This window comes from Pelophylax lessonae (genome assembly GCF_965119305.1).
Source record: "Pelophylax lessonae genome assembly, chromosome: 1".
NCBI lineage: Eukaryota > Metazoa > Chordata > Amphibia > Anura > Ranidae > Pelophylax > Pelophylax lessonae.
The window spans coordinates 520,717,023-520,731,617 of record NC_138768.1 but is presented as its reverse complement, the minus strand read 5'-3'; the positions used below and the strand labels follow the sequence as shown (position 1 = coordinate 520,731,617).

Here is a 14,595-nt window from a genome sequence, read left to right as displayed (position 1 = left end):
TCCTCTTCTCACAGGATTCACTGAGAAAAGCTGGAGCCATTGGCTCTTGCTTCTGTCGGTTAAATCCAGCAAGGAGGGAGGGGGGGGCAAGATAAGCTGTGGACACACAGCTCAGCTCAGGAGTACACCCATACAAGTGCCCCCTAGGCACAGGCCTCGCTATGGGGGCACTCGAAGTGGAGGAGTGAAGAGTGCTGGCGGGGAACCCGAGAAGAGGAGGTAAGGGGCAATGTGCAATATCCTTGCATAGAAGAGGTAGGTAGAGACCCCCTTTTTTATATGAAAAAAAATAAATAAATGCCTTTATTATTACTTTAATTTTAAATAGCTGTGTAGCGTTAACTAAGTATAATACAATAGTTCTTTTCAACCTTTTACTCAGAGCTTGTGATAGGTATTTTTGTACAGTAACAAATGGTTATAGAGATAAATATACAATTTAAATTAAGCACATTTGGAAAAAACAAAACAAATTATGAAATGATGCAGCAGAGTACCTACATGTGTTTTTGGATTCTGCTTCCTTACACAGAATTTATGTTCAGCATCAATAATCTTTAATCAATAATCTATTTAATGTCTTTCTATTTGAAGCATCATCTCTGCAACACTAAAATTTTAATTGCAGTAGCATATTTATTTATTTATATTTTACAAATTTATTTTTATTTATATTCCTATCCTTTAAAGTGTAAGCAAATCCTAAGGCTGGATTCACACCTCAATGCAGAGCGGCTCACAGCAGGGGTCCAGTGCATCCTTGTTCACCGTTTCAGGTCCGATTTTGGGTCGAATTTTTGGCCGAATTCGAACCTGAAATGGACCAGAAGACGCACAGGACTCCTGTGCAATTTACTCTGCATCCAATTCGCAATAAATGTGAACCCCGCCTTAATCTATATTTAGGAATGCTTGCCATCAGGCCTCACTGTATAGTTTTCCCTAAGAAAATAATTTTTTGTCACAGAGTTTCTCAACCAGTAGAGATTCTGCCAGTAACAGCACTTGCTGCATGCAAGCTGAAAACCCTAAGCCTCTGCCTTGCAATTCTTAGCTGCAAAGGTAGCTTGTCACATGTGCTCCTTCACTTAACCATTGTGCTGCATATCTGATAGCCCCGACATTCTGACCTACACCTAACTGAAGAAGTGCATGTAGCAGGCTGAAAACGCTACTAATTGCAAAGCCGTGGCTTATCATTGTCCACCTGCAACCAAAAGTTCACAAATAAAAAAAAAAAAATCCCATTATCAAGCCCTTACTCCCAAAATTTTTGTTGCCACTGCTCCATCTACCAAATATGTCCCAGCAGTCATAAATTACTTCCTCTGCCAGGCTGTGACCTAGGAACATTTCTAAAGCTGCCCATACAGGAGTCAAAATTTAGCCAGTTCAGCAGGGACTGGACAAATTTTGATCCATTTGTGGCCAATGTGGTTGAATGGAAGTCGATCTATCAACTGCAGCACTGATCTGTGAATTCTGATGGCAAGGATGTCCACTATCGGAGTACAATGAAACCGCAAGGAGGATTCCTGTATTAAAATCGAATGTGAGGATGGGGGAATTGGGTCAGTTTTTTTCATTCAACCCATTCATTCAAGCTGAATGAAAAAAACTGACCCATCCTTCACCAACCAATTTTCGTGGCACAATAGGGTAAAATTTGAGAATCCACCTCCAGAGGCTCACATTGTGTGGCGCAGAGAGATAAGGCCTTTAGTGTCCTTTTGTTTTGGTATAGGACCCCTGCTATTCTTAATGATCGTAATCCTGACGCTTTATGACAATGCTGGAGATGTCTTAGTGATATAGGAACCCATTACCATAATTTCTGGGAATGTCCCATTCTTAAACCTTTTGGGATTTATGTTCAGACTCTCTTGCAGAACCTTTTGAATACGGATATACCTTTAAATACTATTCATCATTTGTTAGGTCTGCCTTTCCCGGGAATCTCCAAGCATGAGCGGAAGCTAATGTTTTTGTTTTATTAACAGCCAAGCGAGATATACCATGTCGCTGGCTATCTATTCCCCCCCCCCCCCCCCCCCCACACCCATTTCCAACCAATGTCCACTATTGAGGATATTCGTAAGAAGGAAAATGTAACTGCTCTAGCTGGGGACTTGATGTGGAGATTTACCAAAATTTGCGATACTTGGGATAGCTCAGAGTATTGTCTTGGTAAAACATCTATAGATACCTAGCTAAATAGTATGTTATTATACTATGCATGCCTAATGTATGCTCTTTTAAGTTTAGAGATTCATTGTGTCCCCCTTCTCCCTTTGGTTACTTTTTTATGCCTTTATTGTTAAGTGTTATTGATTGTATGTATACCCACTAAAGTTTTGCTTGTCTTGTCGCACTATAGTACAATGCCATTCAATTGTTGATATGGTATCACACTTATAAGCCACTTTTATTCATGTAATTTCTCATACAGATAATGGTCTACACATTCTGGTATATGTTTATCCTATCAATATTTTGTATTTTTAAAACACTCAAAAAAACTATAATTTGAAAAAAAAAACATCTGACCCACGTACGGCCAGCATACGAAAAGAACAAACTCTCTAGCATCTCCTGGCTAGGTCAATGCCCAGCATTATAGCTTTTTACAAAAGAGATAAATCTGTATACCTGCAACAGGCTGGAAAAAAATGAGAACTAAGAAACTGTAACTTGGTTTTGTGAAAGTTTAATATGTGCCAATATGTCATGTTTCAAGTGGCAGGAGTTCTCTTCAGTGCTGTCCTTGAAGAGGACTGGGGAAACTTTCACCACTGTTACTGAATAAATTTTGTTGCACATTCCATATTCTCTCTGCTCCTGTTCATCCAAAAATGTCATATTTAACTGATTCTTACCAGTAGGGCTGCTCGGTTATACATCTGTTTATAGGATTCAACTAAGGGGATTTCCTCAATTCTAAAGTTGACACCTGTGAAGCTCAGCTGCCTTGCAATGTACATGCCGCTCACTTTCATGTCCATGGCAACTATCTCCATGGCACCCACACCCCTGAAAAAGAAAGTTGAAATCTGTCATAATAAAACAAAGAGAGCAAAACAGGATTTTATACTAAAAATTTAAAGAAATAAAATTTACATGATCTGACATGGAATTATAGATTTAAGTCACCCAATGAAAAAGCCATTAAGCCATATTCTATGAAGAGAATACCTTTTCTCAATAGCGTGCAAGAACTCATCAAAAGTGCTAAAAGACGTGCCCTCTCCCCAGATACCCAACCGACTCATATAGATCATATTCTTGGGCTCGGATGCACCTGTGATAACAGAGTTACAAGGAAAGTGAAGCTATTCAGTGAAAAATATGGACTTGTTGAGTTGCACCAGAAAGTGTGTACAAGTTGGCACGTGTAATACTAAATAAAGAATAGGAAAAAGAAAATATAACTTACCTGTGGCACTAGCATATACCACTCGTGCCAAAGGTAAATTGTTCTGTAGCTCTAGTACTGCGCGACCCATTTTGGTGCAGGAGGCATTCTTGGCTTTGTGACATTCATCGAACACAATCTACAAAGGCAAAGGTCAAGGAAGAAACATACAAGAAAATGTGTGCCCAGTGATCTTGACCCACACATGTATTTTCATACGGCTGCTTACATGCATTCTAACATTTTTATCAGATTTTGATCCTAACTATGCATGTTTTCCACTTGAAAAGTTTTTTTTGCAGAGTGCTGAAAAAAGACTACAGCCGTGGCCAAAAGTTTTGAGAATGACACAAATATTAATTTTAACAAAGTCTGCTGCTTCAGTGTTTTTAGATCTTTTTATCAGATGATACTATGGTATACTGAAGTATAAATACAGACATTTCATAAGTGTCAAAGTCTTCCATTGACAATTACATTTAAGTTTATGCAGAGTCAATATTTTCAAAAGACCTCTGCAATTTGCCCTGGCATGCTGCCAATCAACTTCTGGGCCACACCCTGACTGATGGCAGCCCATTCTTGCATAATTAATGCTTGGATTTTTTTTTTTCACTGGGATTAAGGTCTGGGGAGTTTCCTGTCGTGGACCCAAAATTTCGATGTTTTCTTTCCCAAACCACTTAGTGATCACTTTTGCCTTATGACAAGGTGCTCCATAATGCTGGAAAGGCATTGTTTGACACCAAACTTGGTTGCTCTTGAAGGATGTTATACCAATCTTATTAATGGCTGTGTTCTTAGGCAAAATTGTGTGAGTGAGCCAACTGCCTTGGCTGAGAAGCAACCCCCCACATGAATGGTCTCAGGATGCTTTACTGTTGGCATGACACAGGGCTAATGGCATCACTCACTTTTTCTTCCCCGGACAAGTTTTTTTCCAGATGCCCCAAACAAAGGGGATTCATCAGAGAAAATGTCTTTACCCCAGTCCTCAGCAGTCCAATTCTTGTACCTTTTGCAGAATATCGGTCTCTCCCTGATGTTTTTCCTGGAGAGAAGTTGCTTCTTTGCTGCCCTTCTTGACACCAGGCCATCCTCCAAAAGCCTTTGCCTCAATGTGTGTGCAGATGCACTCACACCTGCCTGCTACCATTCCTGAGCAAGCTCTGCACTGCTGGTGCCCCGATCTCACAGCTGAACCAACTGTAGGAGACGGTCCTGGCGCTTCATGGACTTCCCTGAGCGCCCTGAAGCCTTCTTAACAAATATAGTGGAAATGTTTTTTTATGAGATTAGGTTAATTTTCATGGCAAAGAGGGACTTTGCAATTAATTGTAATTCATCTGATCACTATTCATAATATTCTGGAGTATATCCAAATTGCCATCATAAAAACTCAGGGAGCAGACTTTGTGAAAAATAGGATTTTTGACTTACTGTAAAATCCATTTAGCTGAAGTTACTTGGCGGACACAGCTCCTGTCATTCTTAACCATTGGGTTAAACTGCCACCTACAGGATTAGGACACTAGGCAAAAAAAAAAAACTTCTGGCTACACCCATGGGCAGTCCCAGGGGGTATACTCCCTCTCCCTGCTATAGTCACTCAGTTTTGTTACAAGCAGCGTCAGGAGAATAACTCCACAGAGGGGTGGGTGCTGTTTCAGTCAATGAACATCAGAGAAATGGATGTTACGGCAAGTCAAAAAATCCCATTTTCTCTTTCGTTCATTGACGGACACAGCTCTGGCATTGATAACCATTGGGATGTCCCAAAGCAGTGTTAAACATGAGGGGTGGGAACAACCAAAAAATTCCTAAGGCTAAACATTAGCCAACCAGGCAACAGAAGCTCAACCAAACAAATGGAGCCCACCTGAAAAAAACAATACACCCTCAAAGCGGATCAGGTCCTCTTAAACAGCAGCCTGCAAAACCTTGTGGCCAAAGGAAGCATCCGCAGATGCCAACACACCCACTTTATAACACTTTGTAAAAATGTGCACCGATGACCAGGTGGCCGCCTTGCATACCTGCGTCACTGATGCTTGATGACGGAAAGTCCAGAAGGCACTAAGAGCCCTAGTAGAGTTCGCCTTGACAGGGAAAGGAGGAACATGACCCCTGATGGAATAGGCTTAAACCACCGTCTGTCTGATCCATCTGGAAATGGTCGCAGAGGAAGCAGACAACACTTTGGGAGGTCCATCCGTGAGCACAAATAGAGAGTCTGACTTCCTGAAACACTTCGTAGCTGCCAAGTACACCCTAATTGCCCAGACCACATTCAAGGCATGCAAGGCAATTTCCTTTGGATGTTTAGCCCTGGGACACAGGGAAGGCAACACAATGTCTTAATTAAAATGAAAGTCAGAGACCACCTTAGGAAGAATGACAGACAGGGGCGAAGCACCACCCTATCCTTGTGAATCACTAGATAAAGTGGACGACAGGATAACGCTGCCAGTTCCGACAACCTGTGTGCAGAGGTGATAGCCACCAAAAAGGCCACCTTCTGGAACAGCGTATGCAGGGGAATCTCCCGAATATTTTCAAAGGGAGGCTTCTGTAGAGATGAAAGCACCAAATTTAGATCCCAAGGTGGCAACGGAGCCCAGACTGGAAGGACCAAATGTCAGACACCCTGAAGAAAGCTACGCACCAGGGAGTGTGTGGTCAAAGATCGTTGGAAAAAGACCTGAAGCTGAAACCTGACCCTTGATGGCACTAAAGGCCAACTTCTGTTCACACCCCCGTTGAAGGAAGGTTAAAATCCGAGCCACCGAGTGAGGATGCACTCCAAAAAACTCACACCACACAATGTATGTCTTCCACGCACGATGGTAGATCTTCCTCGAAGTAGATTTCATAGCTTTTAACAAAGTCGAAATCACAGACTCCGACAAACCTCTATCCATCCATTAGCATCTGGCGTTCAACAGCCAAGCCATCAAAGCCTGCGGCAGTAAAGCAGGATGGAAGATCGGTCTTTGGGACAGCAGATCCTCCCTGAGAGGAAGCTTCCAAGGAACGTCAGCGACCAGTCGCACCGGATTGGCATACCAAGTCTGGCGAGGCCAGTCCGGGGCCACTAAGATGACCGGAATCTCTTCTGCCTTGATCCTGCTTAGAAGTCTGGGCAGAAGCTTGGAGGAGGGAGGGCATATATCAGACAATACTGACCCCACGGGGCCACCAGCGCGTCTGTGGCCTCTGCCATTGGGTCCCTTGACTGAGCCACAAACCTCTGCGCCTTTCTGTTGAGCCGAGATGCCAACAGATCCACCTCTGGGGTGCCCCACCAGAGACACAGCTGATGAAACACCTCCGGATAAATGGACCACTCCCCGGGGTCCAACGCCTGCCGACTAAGGTAGTCCACCTGCCAATTTTCCACCCCGGGAATGTTTACGGTGGAAAGGGCAGGAACAAACTGTTCTGCCCACCCTAAAATGCCAGCTACCTCCAGAGCCGCCAGGGCACTTCTTGTGCTCCCTTGGCGATTGACATAAGCCACAGCCATGGCATTATCCGATTGAACGCGCACTGGGCATCCCCAAAGATGAACCGTCCAATGATCCAGATACAGTCTGATCGCTCGGTGTTCCAGGACAATGATCGGCAGTCTGAACTCTTCCAGCGTCCCGATCCCCTCAGCAGAATGCTTGCCGAGGACGCCTTCCCAGCCAGACAGGCTGGCATCCATGGTGACATCTGTCCAATACAAGGGGAGAAAGGATTTTCCCAGCCGAAGCGCCAGAGAACGAAGCCACCATATCAGGGACTCCTTCGTTCCTCGACTCAGCTGGATCCGATTGTCCAGAGACTGCGGAGTCTTGTCCCATTTGGTAAGAATCTCCATTTGCAGGGACCTTGTAATTGACCTTGGAATTGTGCAAACGGAATCGCCTCAAAGGTAGATACCATCAGGCCCAACAATCGCATGCAAGTCCGATAGGATGACCATCTGTTGGACAGCAGGAGATGAATTGCAGCCTGCAATTTTTGGGAGTTTGTCCAGAGGAAGGAGCACTCTGGTCATGGCCAGAGGCAAGGAAATCCCCCTGATGCAGGAATGGCACCACCGTTCGAATGGACTCCATTCTGAACTTTTGTACCTGCACAAAAATCGGATTTTTGTAAGATCTTACCGTAAAATCCTTTTCTCTTAGCTCATTGACAGACGTAGTCTTCTTGATTCACATCAATTGGGTTATGTTGTCTCCGCAGGAGTAGGACTAGGCAGAAAGAAAAAAACGTTCTGGCTCCACCCTAGGGGCAGTCCCAGAGGGTATATCCTCCCTCTCTCTGCTACAAGGAATCAGTTCTGTTATAAAGCAGCAACAGAGAATTTAACCCAACCCAACTCAATGATAGAGGGGCGGGTACTACGTCTGTCAATGAGCTAAGAGAAAAGGATTTTACGGTAAGATCTTACAAAAATCCGATTTTCTCTGTCGCTCATTGACAGACGTAGTCTTCTTGATTCACATCAATTGGGACATCCAGAAGCAGTGCCACAAATGAGGGGTGGGATTGACAGAAATCAAAATCCAATCTAGAAGGCCCAACCGGTGCCAACTAGAAGTTTTAAAGGCTCATTATAAGCAAAGAATGAGACTCAAATAAAAATTCCAACGGAAAAAAACCCTCGAGGTAGACCACTGGTCTCCTCAAATGGCGGCCTGCAAAACCTTGCGGCCAAACGAGGCATCAGACTGATTCCTTGTAGCAGAGAGAGGGAGGATATACCCTCTGGGACTGCCCCTAGGGTGGGAACGTTTTTTTCTTTCTGCCTAGTCCTACTCCTGCGGAGACAACATAACCCAATTTATGTGAATCAAGAAGACTACGTCTGTCAATGAGCGACAGAGAAAACAGTTTAGCGCCTTGAGGTCCAGGATTGGACACACTTTGCCTTCCTTCCTGGGGACTGAACAGGTTTGAGTAAAAACCCTGAAAACATTCCAAAGTCAGAACTGGAACAATCACCCCTTGAAGGAACCGCCCCAAACAGACCCTGTAACCAGTCTGGGGACAGTCGCAGGTTGGGGGACAAGAGTGAAACTCGGTCTTGTAGCCAGACCAAATGACTTTGTGGACCCACTTGTCTTGTACTAGGGATATCCCCCCCCACCCCCAATACATGTGAGGACGCACCTTCATGCAGAAGGCACCTTGTCCGCGGGCCTGGAGAAGCCCAATCTCGGCTTGCCAGACCAAGTTCGTTTGGATCCGCCAGAGGAGGTCCTGAAAGGCTTCGAACTCTTGTCAGTCGCCCCTGAGGGACAAAAAAAACTTCTTATGAGTCTAGAAGGAAGGTCCACGTCTACAACCAGGTTCCGTGCCCTTAGACTGTGGAAGAAAGGTACTCTTCACCCCTATGAGACATTTAATCATGTCATCCAAGATAGCTACAAACAGGCGATCCTTGAAATGGAAGATCAGTCAAGGTCTTTTTTTAGAAGTCTGACCTGCAGACCAGCATTTAAGCCAAATGACACACCAAAGAACCTATGCCAAAGCAGAGAGGCAACCCATCAGAGGTGCGGCATCCAAAGAGGCATCATAGAAACACTGCAGCCCCTGGACCAGCTGGTTTGCCAGCTCACCAAAAGCAGGAGGGTGGTGTTCTCCCTCCAGGTCATGGCGTAGGAGCTTAGCTCACTTGGTCACAGTTTGTGACACCAGGGCAATGGTAAATACCAGTCTCATCACTGAACCAGCTAAGGTGTACATAGTGCGGGCCCCAGCCTCTACCTTCCGGTCAGCCGGGTCCTTATAGGCCGGGGACTCTTCAACTGTAATCATGGTTGCCTTCTTTGATCTGGAAACAGTAGGATCCACCACCGGTGGGACAGTCCACTTCTTAAGAGGTGTGCGTGGTCGCAGACCCAGAAGGGTGACCCACGTCCGCGGTGGCTGAATCAGATTCAGGATCTGATTAGAAAGATGAGGCAGGAGGGCGCTTTTTGCTAGCCCATCACCTGCAAGTCACCTCCAGCTGGGAGACAAGGGACTCAAGGACCGCATTCAGTGCATGAATGGTTGGTTGGGACCCGGAGGGCCCCGCAGCCTCAGAGAGGGGATGGCATATTATTTTATATATACTGTGATTCTGTACTTGCCAAATATGCTGCAGAAATCTCCCTCCACTAAATCTAGCTGCAGCCATTTTAGCTATGGGCAGCGGGAGCTGCTGACTGTTCACCATCTCGATTCACAGACAAGCACACATTTTATTATATATATATATATATATATATATATATATATATATATATATATATATATATATAAAAAATACACATACAGACAGACACACTCGCACCACTGCTTGCCTGCTTGCTCACCACTCTTCATGAATACCAATGGATCTCTGCAGTCTCCGGTTATCTCCACCCTCATCCAGCCCCCTCCAGCTCTCCTTGGCTTTCCTATAACAAACCCCTCCTCCCTTGCTGACAAACTCTCACGAGAGTTAGAGACAGAGCTGTGCATGATTTCATTAGCCTAGGCTTTTCACCAGACAAGAAAGAGGAAGTGGACTGTATAAGATATTTACTGGCAGGAAAAAACGGAATTTTTGTAAAATCTTACCTGTAAAATTCCTTTCTCTGAGTCCTCCGACAGTCGCCGCCTCTTCATATTCGTCACATATGGGTATTAGACTTTGCTCCGAAGGAGTAGCTAGGCAACAGAATATGTTAACAATAAAGCTTTAACATATCCCACCCTCAAGGGGTGGTCCCCTCAGTCAATACCCTCCTACTTCCTGCAACCATATCTCAGTTTTAGTGGAATAGCAGTAGAGTATACATTCAAAACCCCAAAAGAGGGGCGGGGGCGGCGACTGTCGGAGGACTCAGAGAAAGGAATTTTACAGGTAAGATTTTACAAAAATTCCGTTTTCTCTTACGTCCTCCGACAGTCGCCGCCTCTTCATATTCGTCACATATGGGGACGTCCCAAAGCAGTGCAAACATGAGGGGTGGGAAACGCATCCGCGCCGAAAGGCAACGCAGTCTCCACATCAAAGAAAGGAACCTTACCAAAGGAAGGAAACCAGCTGGGCAACAGCAAAAATAAGTGCTCAACAGGAGCAACAACCCAGGAAAAGACAAAAAAACCAGGGGATACAAAAAACTATCCCAACAGCCAGGAGTCCCCAACAAGGGACCCTATGGAACAGCCGCACTAAGAACCCTGCGGCCAAAGGAAGCATCCGCCGATGCCTGAACATCTACTTTGTAGAATTTTGTGAAAGTGTGTACGGTCGACCAAGTCGCCGCCTTACACACCTGGGCTACAGAAGCCCCATGACGGCAGGCCCAAGACGTACTCAGTGATCTAGTAGAGTGCGCCTTCACAGGCACAGGGGGAACCTTCCCCTGCAAGGCATAGGCCTGTTCAATGGTCTGCCTGATCCATTTGGCAATGGTAGAGGCGGAAGCCGCCATGCCCTTCCGAGGACCCTCTGGAAGAACAAACAAGGAGTCAGTCTTACGAAAAGACTCAGTCGATTTAAGGTAAACCCTTATCGCCCGAACAACATCCAGAGAGTGCAATCTCACCTCCTTCGGATGTTTAGGCTTCGTGCACAACGAAGGCAAAACAATATCCTCGTTAAGATGGAATTCCGAAACTCGTTTCGGTAGAAAAGAAGGATCAGGTCGCAAGACCACCTTATCCAAATGAACAACCAGGTACGGAGACTTGCAGGACAAAGCCGCCAGTTCCGACACTCTGCGAGCCGAAGTGATCGCCACCAAAAAGGCGACCTTTTTGGACAACATAGACAATGAGATCTCCCTGATCTGTTCAAAAGGAGCACGTTGTAACACAGATAGAACTAGATTCAAGTCCCAAGGGGGCAAAGGATCCCTCCTAGGAGGAACCAGATGCCGCACACCCTGAATAAAAGTGCCAACCAAGGAGTTGGAAGCCACGGGACGTTGAAACAGAACGGCCAGCGCCGACACCTGACCCTTAATCGTAGCCAGCGCCAAACGCTGATCGACACCCGTCTGAAGGAAAGACAGCACACGGGAAACCGAGTACGTGCGGGGTGAAAACCCCCTGGACTCACACCAGGCAAAATAGGCCTTCCAAGTACGGTAATAAACCTTCCCCGAGGAAGACTTCCTCGCGTTGATCAAAGTATGAACGACCTCTGGAGAGAGACCCTTCTCCTTCAGGACCTCGGTCTCAACAGCCAGGCCGTCAAAGCCAGCGACTGTAAAGCAGGATGGTAAATCGGTCCTTGAGACAGTAGATCGTCTCGAAGAGGCAGACGCCAAGGAGCGTCGACCGCCATATTCACGAGGTCTGCGTACCAGGACCGGCGAGGCCAGTCCGGTGCCACAAGAATCACCGTGCTGCGTTCCGAGTGCAACCTGCGAAGGAACCTGGACAGCAACTGAATCGGTGGAAACGCGTACATCAGCCTGTACTGATGCCACGGGGCCACTAACGCGTCCGACGCGTCCGACGCGTCTGCCCGAGGGTCGCGCGTCCTTGCCACGAACCTCTTCACCTTGTAGTTGAGGCGAGACGCGAACAGGTCCACATCTGGAAGACCCCACTTCGCGCACAACATCTGGAAGACAGCCGGGTGGAGAGACCATTCCCCCTGATCCAGGGTCTGGCGACTCAGATAGTCCGCATGCCAGTTCTCCACTCCCGGAATGTGAACCGCCGTTATCGCCGGGACATGAGCCTCGGCCCAAGACAGAATGTCGGCCACTTCTCGAGCCGCTCGGGCACTCCTGGTGCCCCCTTGGTGGTTGATGTAGGCCACCGCCGTGGCATTGTCCGTCTGCACCCGAACCGGGCAGCCCTGCAACCGGTCCGTCCAGCGATGAAGACAGAGCCTTATCGCACGCAATTCCAGAATGTTGATCGGAAGGGAAGACTCCCCCTCCGACCAGGTCCCCTGGGCGGACAGAACGCCCAGAACACCACCCCAGCCCGACAGGCTGGCATCCGTGGTGATTATCGTCCACGAGATCGGACGAAACGACTTGCCCCCGGACACCAACGGGGACTGGAGCCACCACAGAAGGTTTTCCCTGGTGCGATGACTCAACGAGATCTGAAGATCCAGAGATTGAGGTCGCCCGTCCCACCTGGACAGGATCTCCGCTTGGAGACCCCGCGTGTGAAACTGCGCGAAAGGAATCGCCTCGAAGGCCGAGACCATCAATCCCAGACATCTCATACCCGTCCGCAGAGACGAGTGTGGAACGTCCCTGAGGGACCTGACTTCCTCCTGAAGAGTCCTGAGTTTGTCTTCCGGCAGGAAGACCTTCGCCTGCACCGAGTCCAGTATCATTCCCAGATAGGGGAGACGAACCGACGGACTCAGTGTCGACTTTGGAACATTTATCGTCCAACCGAACTCCTGCAGAGTTTGCATTGTGACAGACAGGTCCTTCTCCAGACCCTGTCTGGTCGCAGACCGAACCAGAATGTCGTCCAGATACCCCAGGACAGAAATGCCCTGGGCTCTCAATAATGCCAGAACCGGTGCAAGCACCTTGGTGAAGACCCGCGGAGCCGAGGCGAGCCCAAAGGGCAACGCCACAAACTGGTAGTGATCCTCCGCAATGGCAAATCGAAGGTACTTCTGATGACCCTCGAATATGGGGATGTGAAGGTACGCATCCTTCAAATCGATGGAGGCCATGAATTCCCCCGGAACCAGGGCAGCCACCACCGAGCGCAGGGATTCCATGCGGAACTTGCGAACTCGCACAGAGCGGTTCAGAGCTTTCAAGTCCAGAATCGGACGAACCTTGCCCTCCTTCCTGGGCACGGTGAACAGATTGGAATAAAACCCCCGAAATCTGTCCCGATAAGGCACCGGAACCACCACTCCCTGAGCCCTCAGGTCCCGCACCGCCAGGTGCAGATCCCGCAGGCGCTCTGGAGACAGTTGAAGATTTGAGGGAAAAAATCTGCTCTCCGGCCGAGAGAGAAACTCGATCTTGTAACCAGATCGAACGATTTCCAGAACCCATCTGTCCCTCACACGGGCCAACCAGGGCTGAAGAAAACCGAGCAAGCGTCCCCCCACCCCAAAACTGGGTGAGGGCGCCCCTTCAGGCCGAACTGTTATGGGCCGCAGGTCCGGATTGACCGGACTTCTGTTTCCCAGACCAGGGCTTCTTCTGAGAGCCTTGGCCCTTGAACGGTTTGCCCTTGTAGTGCGGCCGAAAGGCACGAAAGGACCCCTGAGGGGGCCGAAAATGAGCATGCTTCTTCCCAGAAGCCCCCTTAGCCTTGGGGGAATGGGGCAAGAGAGTGCTCTTACCCCCGGTAATCCCCTTAATCAACACATCCAGGGACTCCCCAAAAGGCGAGACCCATCATAAGGCAGATTGGCTAAGGTTTTACGTGAAGATTGGTCCACCGACCAACATTTCAACCAAACCAGGCGGCGAGACAACACCGCCACGCTGTGCACACGCGCGGCCAACGGAATCAGGTCCAGGTCCGCATCACACAGATACATGACACCCTGGTGGATCTGATCCACCATATCCAGGGTCGCCGCCGAGGCCGAATCGGCCACTAGGACGCGCCTAAGCATCTGCGTCCAACTTGCGATCGCCTGGGCCGCCATGAGAGAAGCAAACAGAGCCTTAAGCATAGAACCCGTAACAGAATAAGTATGACGGGCAAGAGACTCCAGTCTCCTATCCGTGGCATCACGGAAAACAGGGGATCCCTCTGCAGGGATCGCAGTGGCTTTGTTCAAAACCGCAATAGCATGATCCACTGGCGGAGGCACACACCACCGTTCATCAGTGGCAGGCGAGAAAGGATAACGCAGCTTAAATTTACTTGGTACCGCAAAAGGCTTGCGCAAATCGCGCCATTGGTCCTTAACAGCGCGCTGAAAATCAGCATTGCAGGGAAAAACCTGCGGCGTCCTGCGTTTTCTCTGCGTCCCATAAGCCGCCAAGGCAGCTGGGGGACACACCTCGTCCTGCAAACGTAGCGTCTGCTTAATGGAAGCAATCAACTCATCCATGATTGCAAGCTCTTCAGGCGAGCCAGGGGGAGAATTATCAACCCCCTCAATTTCAGCCTCTACCTCAGACCCCACTAGATCAAGAGAGGAGCGGGACCCCGATAGGGGGGTCCTCGCCAGAACAGCCCCATCACCTTCACCC

The 14,595-nt window shown here is 47.9% G+C and overlaps 1 protein-coding gene across 4 annotated transcripts in view; it reads right to left on the bottom strand.

The window, feature by feature from the left end:
- The window catches only part of SBNO2 (strawberry notch homolog 2), a 197,775-nt gene that overhangs the window by 55,988 nt on the left and 127,192 nt on the right, over nt 1-14,595 (bottom strand). For all 4 annotated transcript variants that reach the window (XM_082264661.1, XM_082264662.1, XM_082264663.1 and 1 more), the window contains 3 exons: nt 3,434-3,551; nt 3,193-3,298; nt 2,877-3,030 (listed from right to left, as the gene is read on the bottom strand). In XM_082264661.1, the coding sequence (XP_082120787.1) occupies nt 2,877-3,030; nt 3,193-3,298; nt 3,434-3,551 (378 nt within the window). The remainder of the gene's footprint in view (nt 1-2,876; nt 3,031-3,192; nt 3,299-3,433; nt 3,552-14,595) is intronic.